This window comes from Temnothorax curvispinosus, unplaced genomic scaffold, assembly GCF_003070985.1.
Source record: "Temnothorax curvispinosus isolate PA1 unplaced genomic scaffold, ASM307098v1 QBEX01014781.1, whole genome shotgun sequence".
Lineage (NCBI taxonomy): Eukaryota > Metazoa > Arthropoda > Insecta > Hymenoptera > Formicidae > Temnothorax > Temnothorax curvispinosus.
In genome coordinates this window covers 386,790-401,315 of record NW_020224561.1, presented here as the reverse complement: position 1 = coordinate 401,315, position 14,526 = coordinate 386,790, and the positions used below count along the sequence as shown (strand labels likewise).

General features: G+C 29.9%; 1 protein-coding gene across 2 annotated transcripts; it reads left to right on the top strand.

Annotated features, from left to right (window-relative positions):
* The first annotated feature begins 1,736 nt into the window (after nucleotides 1–1,736).
* On the top strand, nucleotides 1,737–14,106 carry LOC112464973. Of its 2 annotated transcripts, XM_025032294.1 has the most exons (7): nucleotides 1,737–2,147; nucleotides 4,913–5,044; nucleotides 5,181–5,269; nucleotides 11,719–12,043; nucleotides 12,808–13,041; nucleotides 13,201–13,436; nucleotides 13,717–14,106. In XM_025032294.1, the coding sequence occupies exons 3-7, from the start codon at nucleotides 5,233–5,235 to the stop codon at nucleotides 13,941–13,943; spliced, it is 1,059 nt and encodes a 352-aa protein (XP_024888062.1). In that variant the 5' UTR covers nucleotides 1,737–2,147; nucleotides 4,913–5,044; nucleotides 5,181–5,232; the 3' UTR covers nucleotides 13,944–14,106. The 2 variants fall into 2 exon arrangements, with proteins under 2 accessions (XP_024888062.1, XP_024888063.1); XM_025032295.1 differs by lacking the exon at nucleotides 1,737–2,147 and having other exon boundaries at nucleotides 4,870–5,044.
* The last annotated feature ends 420 nt before the right edge of the window (nucleotides 14,107–14,526 follow it).

Genomic DNA, 14,526 nt, shown 5'->3' with positions numbered 1-14,526 from the left:
AGAGAAGAAGCTGTTGAGATCAAGTAGAGAGATATAGAGATTGTGGTTGGAAAAGCAAATACATTTTAACTATAGATATCAATTTAACAGTAAGATACAGATATGAAAAAAATATAAGAATCTGTATATATAATAAAGATTCTCGAATATTAAAAAAAATACAGACAGAAATGTAATCAGACAATTATCGCGAGATGAAAGGTTACAGCTTTAGCGACGTCGGATATTCTTATTTTAATAAAACTGCTATACGTACATAAATATAGATAAATTAAAAAAATTATCAGTTAAAGTAAAAAACGGTTTTAAACGTAAAATCACTTCTTATATGTAAAACGATTTTTGGCTTCTTTCAGTATATCTAAAAAATTCTTCGAGAGATCAAAAATGTTCTATATACCACAGGTGTGTTTCAGGGTTAAATGTCCTAACTTAAAATATGAACTTAGGACCTCAAAACAAGAAAAAATTTTCCTCTGGAGATATGCCCGTAAACGCTTTGTTTAAGAGATATTGACATCTAAACATTTTTATTATAAAATTTTATGAATTTGTTTTTAGGCTATAATAAATAATTTAATAGTGTGTTTTAACTACTTTATTACTAAAAAATAAGAAAATTTTTACACAATTATAAATTTTGTTCAAAGTGACAGCCTCTCTCTCTTGAAAACTGCAATGAGTACCTGTTATTGTTTCACATGCTTGAATAATTCTTCGTTGTAAAGAATTTATGTCAGAACTTGTTGGCCTGCGCGCTCTTCAGATTTGATGTTGTTGGATTTTTTATTTAGGATGTTATTAAACAAAAAGTCTACGAAAGGCCAGTTAATGACGTTAATTCTTTACAACAAAGAATTATTCAAGCATGTGAAGCAATAACAGGTACTCAGTGCCGCTCTGCCATTGCTGCCGAGATAGGCTGCGTTCGGGGAACGCGCTATTAGCGCTATTTGCTTATTCTATCCTTGTTTTATACCTGATGAGCGATAAAGATAGAATGATGTAATAGCGCTAATAGCGCGCTCCCCGAACGTAGCCATAGAAAGATGCCAAACCTGTCTCAATGTTCAAGGCCGTCACTTTTAACACAAATTCTGTTTAATTACACCAATCAATAGCATTAAAAAATTTACGTTCCTTCGTGCTCTTTATATGAAAAAATTTATTGCGTTGTAAAATGCAATGATGCAATAACTACTGGCGGAAATTCGCTGGATGAAAAAAATTGTCATAAAAAAGGAAAGAAAAGAGAACTAAAAGAAATTAAGGAATATTAGAATAAGGGAGGAAGAAGGTAGGGCTATCCTAAAATAGCAATATGTTGTAATAGTAATGGAAAATATATAAATTATATATGATATTCAAGACTTGTATATTTGAAATAATTTCTGCAAACTTTCACAAAATCGAAACGCATAAAACAAGTATTTATCTGTTAAGGTATGTAGATGATGCACGAGAGCGGATAACAATTTAAATCAAAATAATATACAGCTCTACTAATGCTTTCACTATTATGTATATCGTGACAAATCATTTTGGCGCTTCGAATCATGTCGTAGAAAAAGATTCCGTGTGAGAAGAGCGAAACAGAGGGAGGACTTTCCCTTTCCTGTCTATGCCAAACGAGGCGTGCAATGGACTCTCACTCGCTAAGACGCACCGTACATTCTCACGAAGCAAAGTCAGTTTTGTCGACCACCTGCCACTGTCGCCGCTGATCAATTTGAAACAGTGACGCGTTCTTTTCCGGTGACAAATGGTGATTTGCGAGAGCGTCGTTAGTGCGGCGGTGAACGCAAAGTGCAATGATTCGATCGCGTCATCCCTTCGAGGAATTGAAAGCGACGAAAATGTCGCGGAATTAACAACTCGCGAGTGAATCTGCGCGACTGTTACATCTGATTTCCGATTGACGATCAAAAACATCTTCCGTTTCTCGATGATAGTGAAAGCGACGTGATATCACGCGTCGCTCTTACCTTGCGCATTCGAAAATAGAGATTTGGACATGCGTTTATGTAACGTGAAACAAATAATGTTGCATTTGCACGTCGCGTTATAGTGAATGTGTTAAAATAAATGATTAGAAAGGAGGCGTTGAAGCCTTAATGCTCGGAGCTGCTCGTTTTAACTTATACTTCGTAAGGCACATTATCTATGAAATATTTAATTGTAACTTTCAGACATCTGCAAATTAAATTCACGTCGAAAATAAATTTTTTTTATTGTACAATTTAAAATAATAATAAATAAATAAGTAAGCGCTAGTAAAACAAGTATGAAGTCAAAGGGTCAAATAAAAGGGTCAAATAAAAGATGTTACAGTTAAATATAGCTATAGTTTATTGTCCAATGGTAGGCAATGTAAACGTTCTGACTATACTTAGCCCAAGGAGAACACATAAGTCAATGCATGTGTGGGAGTATATATATATATATATATATATATATGTACTATAATATAACACTAGAGTCCCTCGTAATCAGAATCTGGTCATACGGTAGCAACTTTTGATTGGTTCGCCATTTCTTAGCAAAAGCAAGAGAACAGAAAGAGAAAGAGATAGAAAAGAGACAAAGAAAAAGATAGAAAAAAAGAGAAAACGATAGTGAATGTATATCCTTCTTTCTTGTAGAATTTTGTCAGAACCGCAAGTTGGCCATGCAGACTCTGATTAAAAGGACTCTAATATAACACTATATAATTTGTTGATATATGTATAATAAGGTAAATGCCGGGACACTTAAAACCTACGTCTGGACACCTTTATTACTTTAGTTTTTAAATAAATATAATGCGAATTAAAATCAAAGATAAAAATATAATACAAAAAAAATATTCTTATCTTTGATTCTTTGATTTTAATTCGCGTTATAACTTATTTAAGAACTAAAATGATAAAAATATCCAAACATAGGTACGTGTCCAGGCACATTGGTACATTTATTACCTTAGTATATATACTATAATTTTCAACTTATATATTATATAATAATTTCAATCAAGTGCCAGGCAATATCCTCGCAGAAATTAAAAAAACCTGTTTATATAGATGCTTCCAGATAGTCACCGTACAGTCATTTTGGAGTCATAATAGTTCAGTGATCAACCTCTGACTTTTTCCCGTTATTTTTACATCACAATGACATTACCTTGACTTTTTGTTCTCCTTGGATAGTCTTCATTAGCACAATTAAATAAATTAAAAAATGAGCGAATTAAGATATTAATTACATGCGACAGAGTTATATAATTAATCGAGTTAACATAATTAAGATATAAATAGAAATATTATTAAATAATTGTAGCACGAATCGCAAATCACATAAGAGGTAATGGCAACAGTCAGTAACATTGCCAAGGATATAGAAAATTTTTAACGTCAAAACTAAAATTTACGTCCATTATTAAAAAGGTATCACAAACTTATTCGTCGTTCGGTGGCGAGAATATGTCATCCCATGATTCTAACAGAGGTTGTCTTGTTATAGTTAAAATTTGTAGTTCAATTGTGTACCCCTGTGTAAAAGTTTAAAGGTTAATGGTAAAAAAAATTTAATAAAACGTAAATATTATCACGTTTGCATAATTAAAAAGAATATAAAGCTGCGTTCAGACTTGTATCGTATCACCGTATTATATCATGATATTTTCTTATCAAAATACGGATATGTTGGTTATAATAATATGCTAAAGCCTTGTTTTTAATCCGTATTCGTGTCCTGCATTTTACAGATTAAAAAAAGGTATATCATTATAGTAACCACCCATATAGAAATTTCCCAAACATTTCCAAGTATAGCTAAGATCTGATCAATAATATAATATTTGTTACATATTTCTTATACTTAAATAATTACATACAGTTTTATATTTAAAGCAAAAATATAATATACTGTATATATTGTTTTATTCGAGACATTATTTGCAACTTAATTTCAAAAAGAAATTGAGTAAAATAATTAAAACAGCTTGAGCATTTACGCTCTTTTTAAGAATTTATATATATAAATTTATAAATATAAAGCATTTTATATTTATAGTGGAATAAATAACTCAGTTCGCCAGTACGTAGATAAAAATTAATTCAAGATTACGCGACCCAACTGGCCAATTCCTATTTAATTTAACTCACGATATTTTTCATCAAGAAATACAGATGCACTGTCAACCTCCAGAAAGATACGGAGAGTTTATCCGCGATACGATCGAGTTATCGAGGCTGTATAACATATAGTTCGGTAAAAATTTAGTAAAAGTTGAAACTTTGAGGCTCAGTATCTCGATTTTTATACCGCAAAAGGTACTGAAATTTATACCACGCATAAAGCACACCTAAATTAACGTATATTCACAGTTTCAAGAAAATCTATAGAATTTCGATTTTCTCTAGTATAAGGACCGGTGAACTTCCTTAAGAGAATAGGGCTAGCGAAAGCTGGGTATATGTATATGAGCTTACAATATTTATTATAACAAATTTATTATAACAAATATTGTAAGCACGTGTATCTAGTTCTGTTCGCTAACCCGAGCTTCTTATATTGTTTTTAATAAAACATCTAGAAGAACAGATACAAAAACATCAACAAGAAATGATTTATAATCGCAGATTGTCTGCGTCATTATAAATGACTTTTTATTATTGTAATAATGACAGACTCACTACTATTAATAAATCTGTCAAACATTTTACATCACTTTTTTGAGGTAGGCTTTCGACTTTCCATACTTGTTTTAAAAATATATAGATTGCGATCACACAAAGTGTAATCTTTGGGATCAAAGACTATTAAAGACTAGCGATAATTATTTAGAAAATTAGAGAGAGAGAAAGAGAGAGAGAGAGAGAGAGAGATTTTAATAAAAGAGGAATTTCAACACGTCTGCTTTTGGAATAATGAGGAGAACATTTCTTCGACGTTACAAGTCTATTCCCCACGAAAAGTATCATGGGTTGGAAGGGAAGAGGAAAGGTGGAAGGGGCTCCTTTCTCCAGAAGATGTGCAAAACGAGTTCCTGTAGCAAGTCTTGTAGGTGCGTTCAGTACGGTTAAGACTTTCGCGGTACATGTCTCGCGATAGTGCAGGATCACGCTCTAAATATTGTCCTGACTAGTTTTGCTCGTTTGTGCCATCACTTATACCTTGAATCATATCACTTGCACTTATAGGTGGACTATTTACAACGCTGTCTTCTGATGTTAAAATAAAGCGACTTGTAAGATGATTCAAAGTTTCCCGGATAATGCTGCTATGGCAGGTCAGTTATTCTGCACGAAAGAGATATGGGTTTTTTCATTCAGTTGCATGTATAAATAAATAAGTTACTCAGATCTGTTTAAATTTACTTTTACGAATTTATATAATATCATGTACCATAAACAAATTTAGTTTTGACTCAATTCTTTTACCGCTCTGTGATGTGCTTTTATATTTAATTGATTGATATTATTACATTGAATTAATTTATATTTATTTAAATTATATAATATTATTATTTACATAATATTATTTTCACTTTATTTATATTTATTTAAATTATAGACCTTAATGTTAATAAGCTTTATCTTCGAATATCTTGGAAACTACTTTCTTTTAATTAGAAATGGAACTTTCTTTATTAAAATTGTAATTTGAGATATTTTATATACGTACTAAAATAATATTAAGTATTTGCAACACTAAAAAATTGAAATAATATATCATACTAAACAAATTTTGATTATATGTTTAAATATATTTACATAAGACAAATATTGGAAATATTACATACATATATTGGAATGTTACAAGAAATGCAAAATATATGTAAGTATAGATGCAAACAAAAAATTGTAAAGTATGTATATGCGCTAACTAAGCAGGAGTATCTCTTCAAGGTTACACTTAGTGAACCATGCAAGAATTTCACAATGAAGAAACTATGTAGTTTACATAAGGCTTCCATATATCGAGATGGGAAGTATTATATAATATTCTCGAAACATATACTAAAATCTATGTATCGAGGATATTAGGTGTGACACAATGTTGTATGTGGCAATAATGTTATTTAGTGAAAGTTTCTTTTCGACAGAAAAAGTTTGTCGAAACGTTAATAAAGTTGCTAAAAAAATTCACTGGTGCAGAGTTCGTATTATATTAACTGCAGAGGTAATAAGAAATATTATATTGGTTTCTTATGATTAATTAAATGACATAATCGGAGGACTTACAAAAAAATGCATATGTATAGTTTGATTTAGTATAGTTATTTTAGATTTTCCACGTATAATAATAATAACTTTATTGAAGTGCCGAAGATAAGAAATTTTTTACATGCAGATAAAGTGTTTTAGATAAATATAAAAATAAAGATAAAGATAAAGATAAAGATTTTTGACACAATTAATATAAATTAAAAATAATAATAGTATCAATGATAATAAATAAAGCATGTGTACAGACATAAAAATATGGATAAATAGTGTAAAAAGAGGTTTATAGTTAGTTTTGATTCCCCGAGGAGAGATTACAAAAACTTCCATTTGTATACGTTTGATTTCATATATGTATGTACATACGAGTACACAAGCAACATGCACATGAAGTATCATAGATATCCATTTTTGCTTTTTCAATCTTCTCATCCAAGAGTTATCCTCTTGTCCTTCTCTTAATAGATACCACCTTCTCTTTAGTTGTCATGCCATAATCTGTCCACTCGTTACACTCCTCCAATATGTGCTTCCACGTCTTCAACCCTCCTATCACATAGTTTGCATTTCGTTTTTCTTCCTTTTTCTAATATATCGACTCCTTGACTCCATTCCCTAATTTGAACCTTTGCTATCCTTGCCCATCTTTTCTCCTTTCACCCTTTCATCACATATTTTGGTAACTCCGTTGTCCATATCTCTTTGTAGCATTTGTTGTATTTAAAAGAAGATTATAAATATAATCAATATGTATAAGTAAAAAATAATAATAATGATAATGATAAAGTATATGTGCAAATACAAAATTTCACATAAATAGTATAGAAAATAATAATAATAAATCTACTTAACAATTAATTAAAGCACAGACAGTAAACAGTGGTTTAACAAAGTTTCTTTCCGTTATCATCCAGTTAATAAGAAAAGCGAAAATATGTCTAATAGAATTGTGAATGTTGTGACCTCGACTTATGTTGGCTGGTAGTTCTTGCTGCAGTTTTTGCTGCATTACACAACTCGCGCTTGAAGAAATCGCTGCACTAAAGTGCAAACTACATAATAGTAACTACATATAGTTCGCACTTAAACATCAATTCTTTTAAGTAATAAATTTCATATTCTTTTTAAAACTTTACAACCAAATCAATTAATAAGCTCTAGTAATTAGATTTACAAAAGTCAGCGTGATTTATAATTGAAGCTTATTATTAATGATAAGAAATTATTTCGAATTTATAAGATATACATTCAATGAATAATGTTGTATATAAAGCTTATATTATATAATTCTATGTTTCAAGGAAAGATAAAAATAATTTTGGTTTAAAAATATATATATAAATAATTAATACTATATATGTCTCGTAAATCTTACCAAACTTTCTATAAAAAACGTTATGCAAATTTAACAAAAACAAGGATCTAGGCGCCCTAAAATAAAACCAGTCGCTTCTTTACGTCAAATAATCACGAAAATCGAGGTCTATTTATTATTGTATTTCTAAATCTAAAACGGTCAATAATTTCGGGGTTTTTTTACCAGTATTCCTAAAGTGTCCTTCGACTATACATCCGTTTTTCATCACTTTCTTAAGATTCGTTCTTGTTGAAGTAGTCAAGTAATTTAAATCAAATTAATTATATGAAAAGTCTAATATATAGAGTGAACTAGTAAAATATTAAAATAACATTAGAACAACGTGTTGCTAGTCCCTTGTTGCTCGTCCCTTTCCTTCGCGAGCCGTCGTGTGGTGTGGACGTGTGTGGACTAGAGCGGACATGTGCAAATATATATTATGAATAGATATAATAAAACGTTGTGATAAACACGGAATGAAGGAAGTTCCAGGTTTGAACCCTGGCTGAGATAATATTTTTCACAATGATTTCTTTACAGTTATTTAGATGTTTGTAGCATCTAAAATTAAGTCGAATCGATTTAATTAGGTGTAGGGGGGGAGGAATTTTTACTATTCCAACCGGAGCTGTGTTTCTATAGTCGGCGCGAAGTCAAGGTTGGAAGATATGTAAAATAGAGATAAAAATAAAACTATCGCGCATTATTTACCGCGCCTGGTTCTTAACCTTTAGGGGCCTGTGTACATAATTATATACATTAAAAAAAAAAACTAAAAAAAAAACTCATCAGGGACGTCTTTTAAGACTATCTTATAAATTATAACATTTTACTCCAACAGGATCGATGTGTGGCCCCTGAAGGGTTAATTAGACCGTTTTCTATATTTGTTCGGATTTCCATTAAAACCTATACTTCGAATTTTATATATGTTATGTTTTCATTATTTGAAGCTTACAATCAAAATTATTATTTTTAATCAGACTTTCTCTCACTTAGATTATTATTTATTGCAACAACTAATCAGTTTAATAAGACTTATAACACAGATAACTATAGAAAAAAACAAAATGGTTTATTGTAGACCATATAACATTTTTAATGATAATCTTCAAAAAATACGGTAAAATAATGCAATAGAAGAAAGTTGCTTATACAGAATTATATGAAGTATATAAATATACACACAAAATTATAGAATAATGAAAAAATAAGTTACTCAGATCTGTTTAAATTTACTTTTACGAATTTATATAATATCATGTACCATAAACAAATTTAGTTTTGACTCAATTCTTTTACCGTTCTGTGATTTGCTTTTATATTTAATTGATTGATATATTATTACATTTAATTAATTTATATTTATTTAAATTATATAATATTATTATTTACATAATATTATTTATATTTTATTTATATTTATTTAAATTATAGACCTTAATTTTAATAAGCTTTTATCTTCGAATATCTTGGAAACTACTTTCTTTTAATTAGAAATGGAACTTTCTTTATCAAAATTGTAATTTGAGATATTTTATATACATACTAAAATAATATTAAGTATTTGCAACATTAAAAAATTTAAATAACATATCATACTAAACAAATGTTAACTATATGTTTAAATATATTTACATAAGACAAATATTGGAAATATTACCTACATACATATATTAGAAAGTTATAAGAAATGCAAAATATATCTAAGTAAATATAATTAAATTAAAGACCGATGCAAACAAAAAAATTGTAAAGTATGTATATGCGCCAAACAGCAGTACCTCTTCAAGGTTACAACACTTAGTGAACCATGCAAGAATTTCACAATGAAGAAACTATGTAGTTTACATAAGGCTTCCATATATCGAGATGGGAAGTATTATATAATATTCTCGAAACATATACTAAAATCTATGTATCGAGGATATTAGGTGTGACACAATGTTGTATGTGGTAATAATGTTACTTAGTGAAAGTTTTTTTTCGACAGAAAAAGTTTGTCGAAACGTTAACAAGTTGCTAAAAAAATTTACTGGTGCAGAGTTCGCATTTTATTAACTGCAGAGGTAATAAGAAATATTATATTGCTTTCTTTTAATTTGTGATTAATTAAATGACATAATCGGAGGACATATATACAACATTTTTTATGATAATCTTCAAAAAATACGGTAAAATAATGCAATAAAAGAAAGTTGCTTATATATATACAGAATTATATAAAGCCAAATATACACACAAAATTATAGAATGATGAAAAAAATAATAGATATAACAACAAAAACATGAAAAATACGTAAAAGTTACGAAAAAAATCACAAAATGTGGTTTCAAACGACTGTCCTTCACGCGATTTGCCGGCCGATTGGGGAGCCGAAGAGAGAGGTTCAAATGAGAGTCGTTGCATGATAACAAGCACAATCTAGCAACACTATATTTATGAAATATTGCAATGGTTCATAGTGTACAACTGGTTCATTGACGGACTATCTACTCTATATATATATATTGGTTCGTGCATGCACAGAAAGCGTTTACTACTTCTGACGCCATATCCCACACAGCACAGGATATTTTGAGGGACATTTGTGCATCCGCTGGATATTCACCGGATATTAAATATCCACTGGATATTCACCGGTTATTGAGATCTCCCACTTTATCTGTAGGACGTCCCTCAGATAAAGTGTGCTGTGTGGGATTGGTTTTCTGGCATTATTTGGGGAATGCTTGCCGAGCCGAAGTGTCCAGACCTGTTTATAAGACCGTGTATAGCTCTCGCAGTAAAAAAAATGTTAATTGTTCATATTTTACGACTTTTTTTTTATGTGTATATACATTTAAAGTCAGTTTTTCATTAAAAATAAGCGATGTTCTGTCGCTTTTTTAAATTAAAATTACGATAAAATCTATTTATAATAATTTATTAATTCTATGGAATTTCTGTTTACATTTTTTTATATGATGTCTACTGTTAATAAAAAATTAATATTTTTAGAAATTACAAGCGTACTAAAAAATAAAGCAAACACACCGATGGTCATCTTCTCATACATATACCGAGTGAGGAAAAAATCTGGCACCGGTGAAATATCTCGAAAACAAGACATTTTAGGAAAAAATGTTTTATACATAAGTTGTAGCCTTCAACAAATGTATCAAACGGTGGTACTTACTTGACCTTGAGCGCTTTTCTTCACTCGGTATATGTATATGAGAATAATATTGATGTCGGATATTTCTTTAATCGTTGATATAAAACACAATTCTGTAATTATAATTATATAATAAATCTGTAATTATAATTACGTAGGACATATGTTATGTCGAATTTTTAAAACTCATGAAATTTCCCGGATTCCGTCCACGTGTACGCGCAGATGTTAACGTTGATTTCGACATTTCTACATGCGGAACATGTACAATCGGTCCGTGCGTTCACCCGCACGAGTATGAGCTAATTAATTTTTTTACCCGACCAATAGATACGCTCACTCATGCTATTTTCAATTGCTATATACAGATATCTGTATTTATCTGTAATTATAATTACGTAGGACATATATTATGTCGAACTTTTAAACTCATGAAATTTCCCGGATTCCGTCCACGTGCACGCGCAGATGTTAACGTTGATTTCGAGATTTCTACATGCGGAACATGTACAATCGATCCGTGCGATCACCCGCACGACGTCATTACATATGTCCTCTTGTTCTGCCGAACGTGTCTTCGGAAATTCCAAATTGTGCCGCACAATGGGTGATTTGAGCAAGAATCCCTTTTGGAGCAACCACCTTGATCAAATATACAGTTGACGATAAGAAGAGAAGAATTTAAAGTAACAAAATATTATTTTAATCTTTCAAAGAAATATTTTTTAAAAACATTTTTTTTAATAATATATTATTTAAGAGAAAGTAAAAATTCTGAATGAATAAATAATAATAATACTTATAATTTGTATGCACAAAGGAGAAAGCATATTAAATTCAAAGAATAAGTTAAAGACATAACACATAAAATAAAACATCTAAGTTTATCAGATAAAAATATTCCACGCTTTATTATACCGCATAAATAAAATTTATTCTAAAATTTAACGATTTTGCTAAATTGCTTGCAATTTGATAAAAAAATTCGAATTTTTAGATGCGGTGGAAGAACGGCTGCGAATTATTCTCACTGAAGGACCTAAAAGTGTAATGGACTTCGAGGATATGAAACCAGAATTACCACCGTTTTACGACGAGAAGAAATTTCAGTTGGGACAGCAAACGTTCTACAATAATGTTTTCTCCATGATGATCGCGAAACTTTGCGGCCTTGTATCCCTCTTAGCCATTTCGACTATATTGGATGTAGTTATGTTTACCAAAAAGAGCAGTACTCCTTGTTTGGCGTATCGCAGATATGCGGAGACGATTCTTCATACAGTCGTATGGCATGAAAAGGATCCCAACGGCAAAACCAATGAGTAAGATTCGAGTAAAAAAAAAGTGTTTTTATTTAAATTATATTTAAAAAATGTTGCGAAAGGATCAATATCGAAAATCTTTAAAAATACAAATATTAAAAATATTTAATTATCTAATATGTGGAATATATATGACAGTTATAAATTAACCACACAAAATAGATAAAAATGATGAATATGTGATACTTGGGAATACACGGTAAATTTATAAAAATGTAAATTGACCGTCAAAAGATTATTTTATTAAATAAAAAAATGTCGATAATAAATAATAAGTACTAAAAGTTGTCAGAAAGTTATATACATACATTTTAAAAAATTTGAAATTATATAAATAAAAACTTAAAAGATATATTTTCTGAGCTATGAAGATATGTTTTCTGAATTATGTAAATGTAAATATATAATAAACTGAATATAGAAGAATTGTATATTCGATCTTACAGATTTTATTATGAAAGTCCAGGTTTATGTATTTGTATTTATTAAATAACGTCAATTCTTTTATGAAGTAATTATACGATTCAAGAAAAGCAAATTTTCAAGTGTGAACCGATTTTAACTGACATGATATTACAGTAGACTCGAATTTAGCGTGAAAAAGGATAGGAATAAATTTGTACAATTTTATATTTAAGTGCATGATCATTGTCAGCATCTGAACAAGTAAATTGAATAAATTATAAACTATTGCGTTAAATAATTATCAATATTAATTTATATAATATATATATAGATACTATATACATATATAATTATTGTAGATTCTTGGAATCTCTAAAAATCGTACGTCGAAAACACTGTATTGCGTTCAAAAAAAGCACCGAGGCTGGTGTTCATAAGCCAACGCAATTGGACATGGCACTCGCCCAGTTCGGATTCATCGGATACAGTTTGGTGAGCAAGGAATATCTGGGAATAAATGCCACCCCCGAGGAAATGGAAGGTGTAGTGCATCTCTGGCGGGTCGTCGGCAGCATGCTTGGAATGGACGACAAGTTTGTACTCCTACATCTTTTATTACATATATACAATAAAGTAACAAAAAATGTAAGCACAATGACAGATCGTCATCAAATATTTTAATAAAATAGTTTATCGGAGATTTTTTAATTGGTAAAATATCCACTCAAATGCATGCATCTGTTTCTCTCTAGATTCAATCTTTGCTCGGGAACTGTCGAAGAATCCCGCGTTCTTTGCCAAAGATTGTTGGAAGATGTTTTCGTTCCTTCCCTGGCAAACAGGAACGAGCATTTCAATCATATGGGCACTGTGATGCTGGAGAGCCTCTGGCCCATAAACTTTAATATCGAGCCGCTAGCGTTCACTGCCTTTACACTTCACTTGGCTTCTTCTACTGCGCGTAACAATAATCATTCCATTGAAATAGGTAATTAATAAGAGTTTTAAGCTTCACGAAGCTATAGAATTAAAAAAAAAAAAAACAATATATAACTAGCGAAAGTGACAATTTCTTAGAAAGAGTATCTTTGTAATTAGTATTAGTTCAAGTAAAGTAAATATTAATGTTGAATATAAATGCCTATACATGTATATACAATATATTCATGTATGTATTATTTACATACGATAAATAATATATAATAATATGTAATTTAAGACAATAATATATTTAATACAATAAATAATATACAATAATATATTTTTAGATTACTCGAAGTTGCCGTTCTACAGTTGGTACTTGTTCAATTTGCAACATTTTGTGCTGAAGTACTTGATGCGACCTAGTGCCTGGTGGTCCTCATTCTTCCGTGCGTTTTTTAATGGCTTAATGCGATACTCGATATACTTGCTAAAAAATGTTTCCTATCTTGCTTATTGGAAATTTGGGAAGAAGTATGCAAGGATCAAAATATTTCATCATCACTTTGATTGAGAGTTTAATCGAAGTAACAAAAGATACCGGCATTATAAAAAATTACATTAAATTGAGTACCAATGAAAGAAAAGGCTTTATAGGCGCAATTATGCAATTTTATTACCGCATATCTGTATAATTATAATTTTATCTAATTTGAAAAGCAGTAAATGTTCCTACAAAAAAAATAAAAGAAGACAAATTATTTATGCAGGATTCTTAGAAAAAATAAATAATATTTTGTTCTATAAAATATGCATAGATGTAACGCTCTTCAATATACGTATGCAGATTGTCTCACAACTACCATATAATGATTTAATAGAGTATTCTAAAAATAAAATAAAAAATTCTAATTTATACGAAAAATTGAGGTCACAAAATTTTTTAAATTATGACCAATCAAAGATAACCAGTAGTATCGCGTAGAACTTCGCGTTCAGATTTGTAGTTACACATACATGCGCTTCGGTCTGTAATTTATTGTAGATTTTCACAGTTAATATCAATTTTTACAGCACAGCTGATTATTAGTGATATTAAGTATTATTATCATTATTATTATTATTATTATTATTATTATTATTATTATTATTATTAT

Excerpts from the sequence above, each read along its gene's own strand:
- LOC112464973 (XM_025032294.1), top strand. The coding sequence starts at position 5,233 with ATGATTCAAAGTTTCCCGGATAATGCTGCTATGGCAG. Across the intron at positions 5,270-11,718 it reads GGATAATGCTGCTATGGCAG|ATGCGGTGGAAGAACGGCTG; the intron begins GTCAGTTATTCT and ends TCGAATTTTTAG. Across the intron at positions 13,042-13,200 it reads ATGCTTGGAATGGACGACAA|ATTCAATCTTTGCTCGGGAA; the intron begins GTTTGTACTCCT and ends GTTTCTCTCTAG.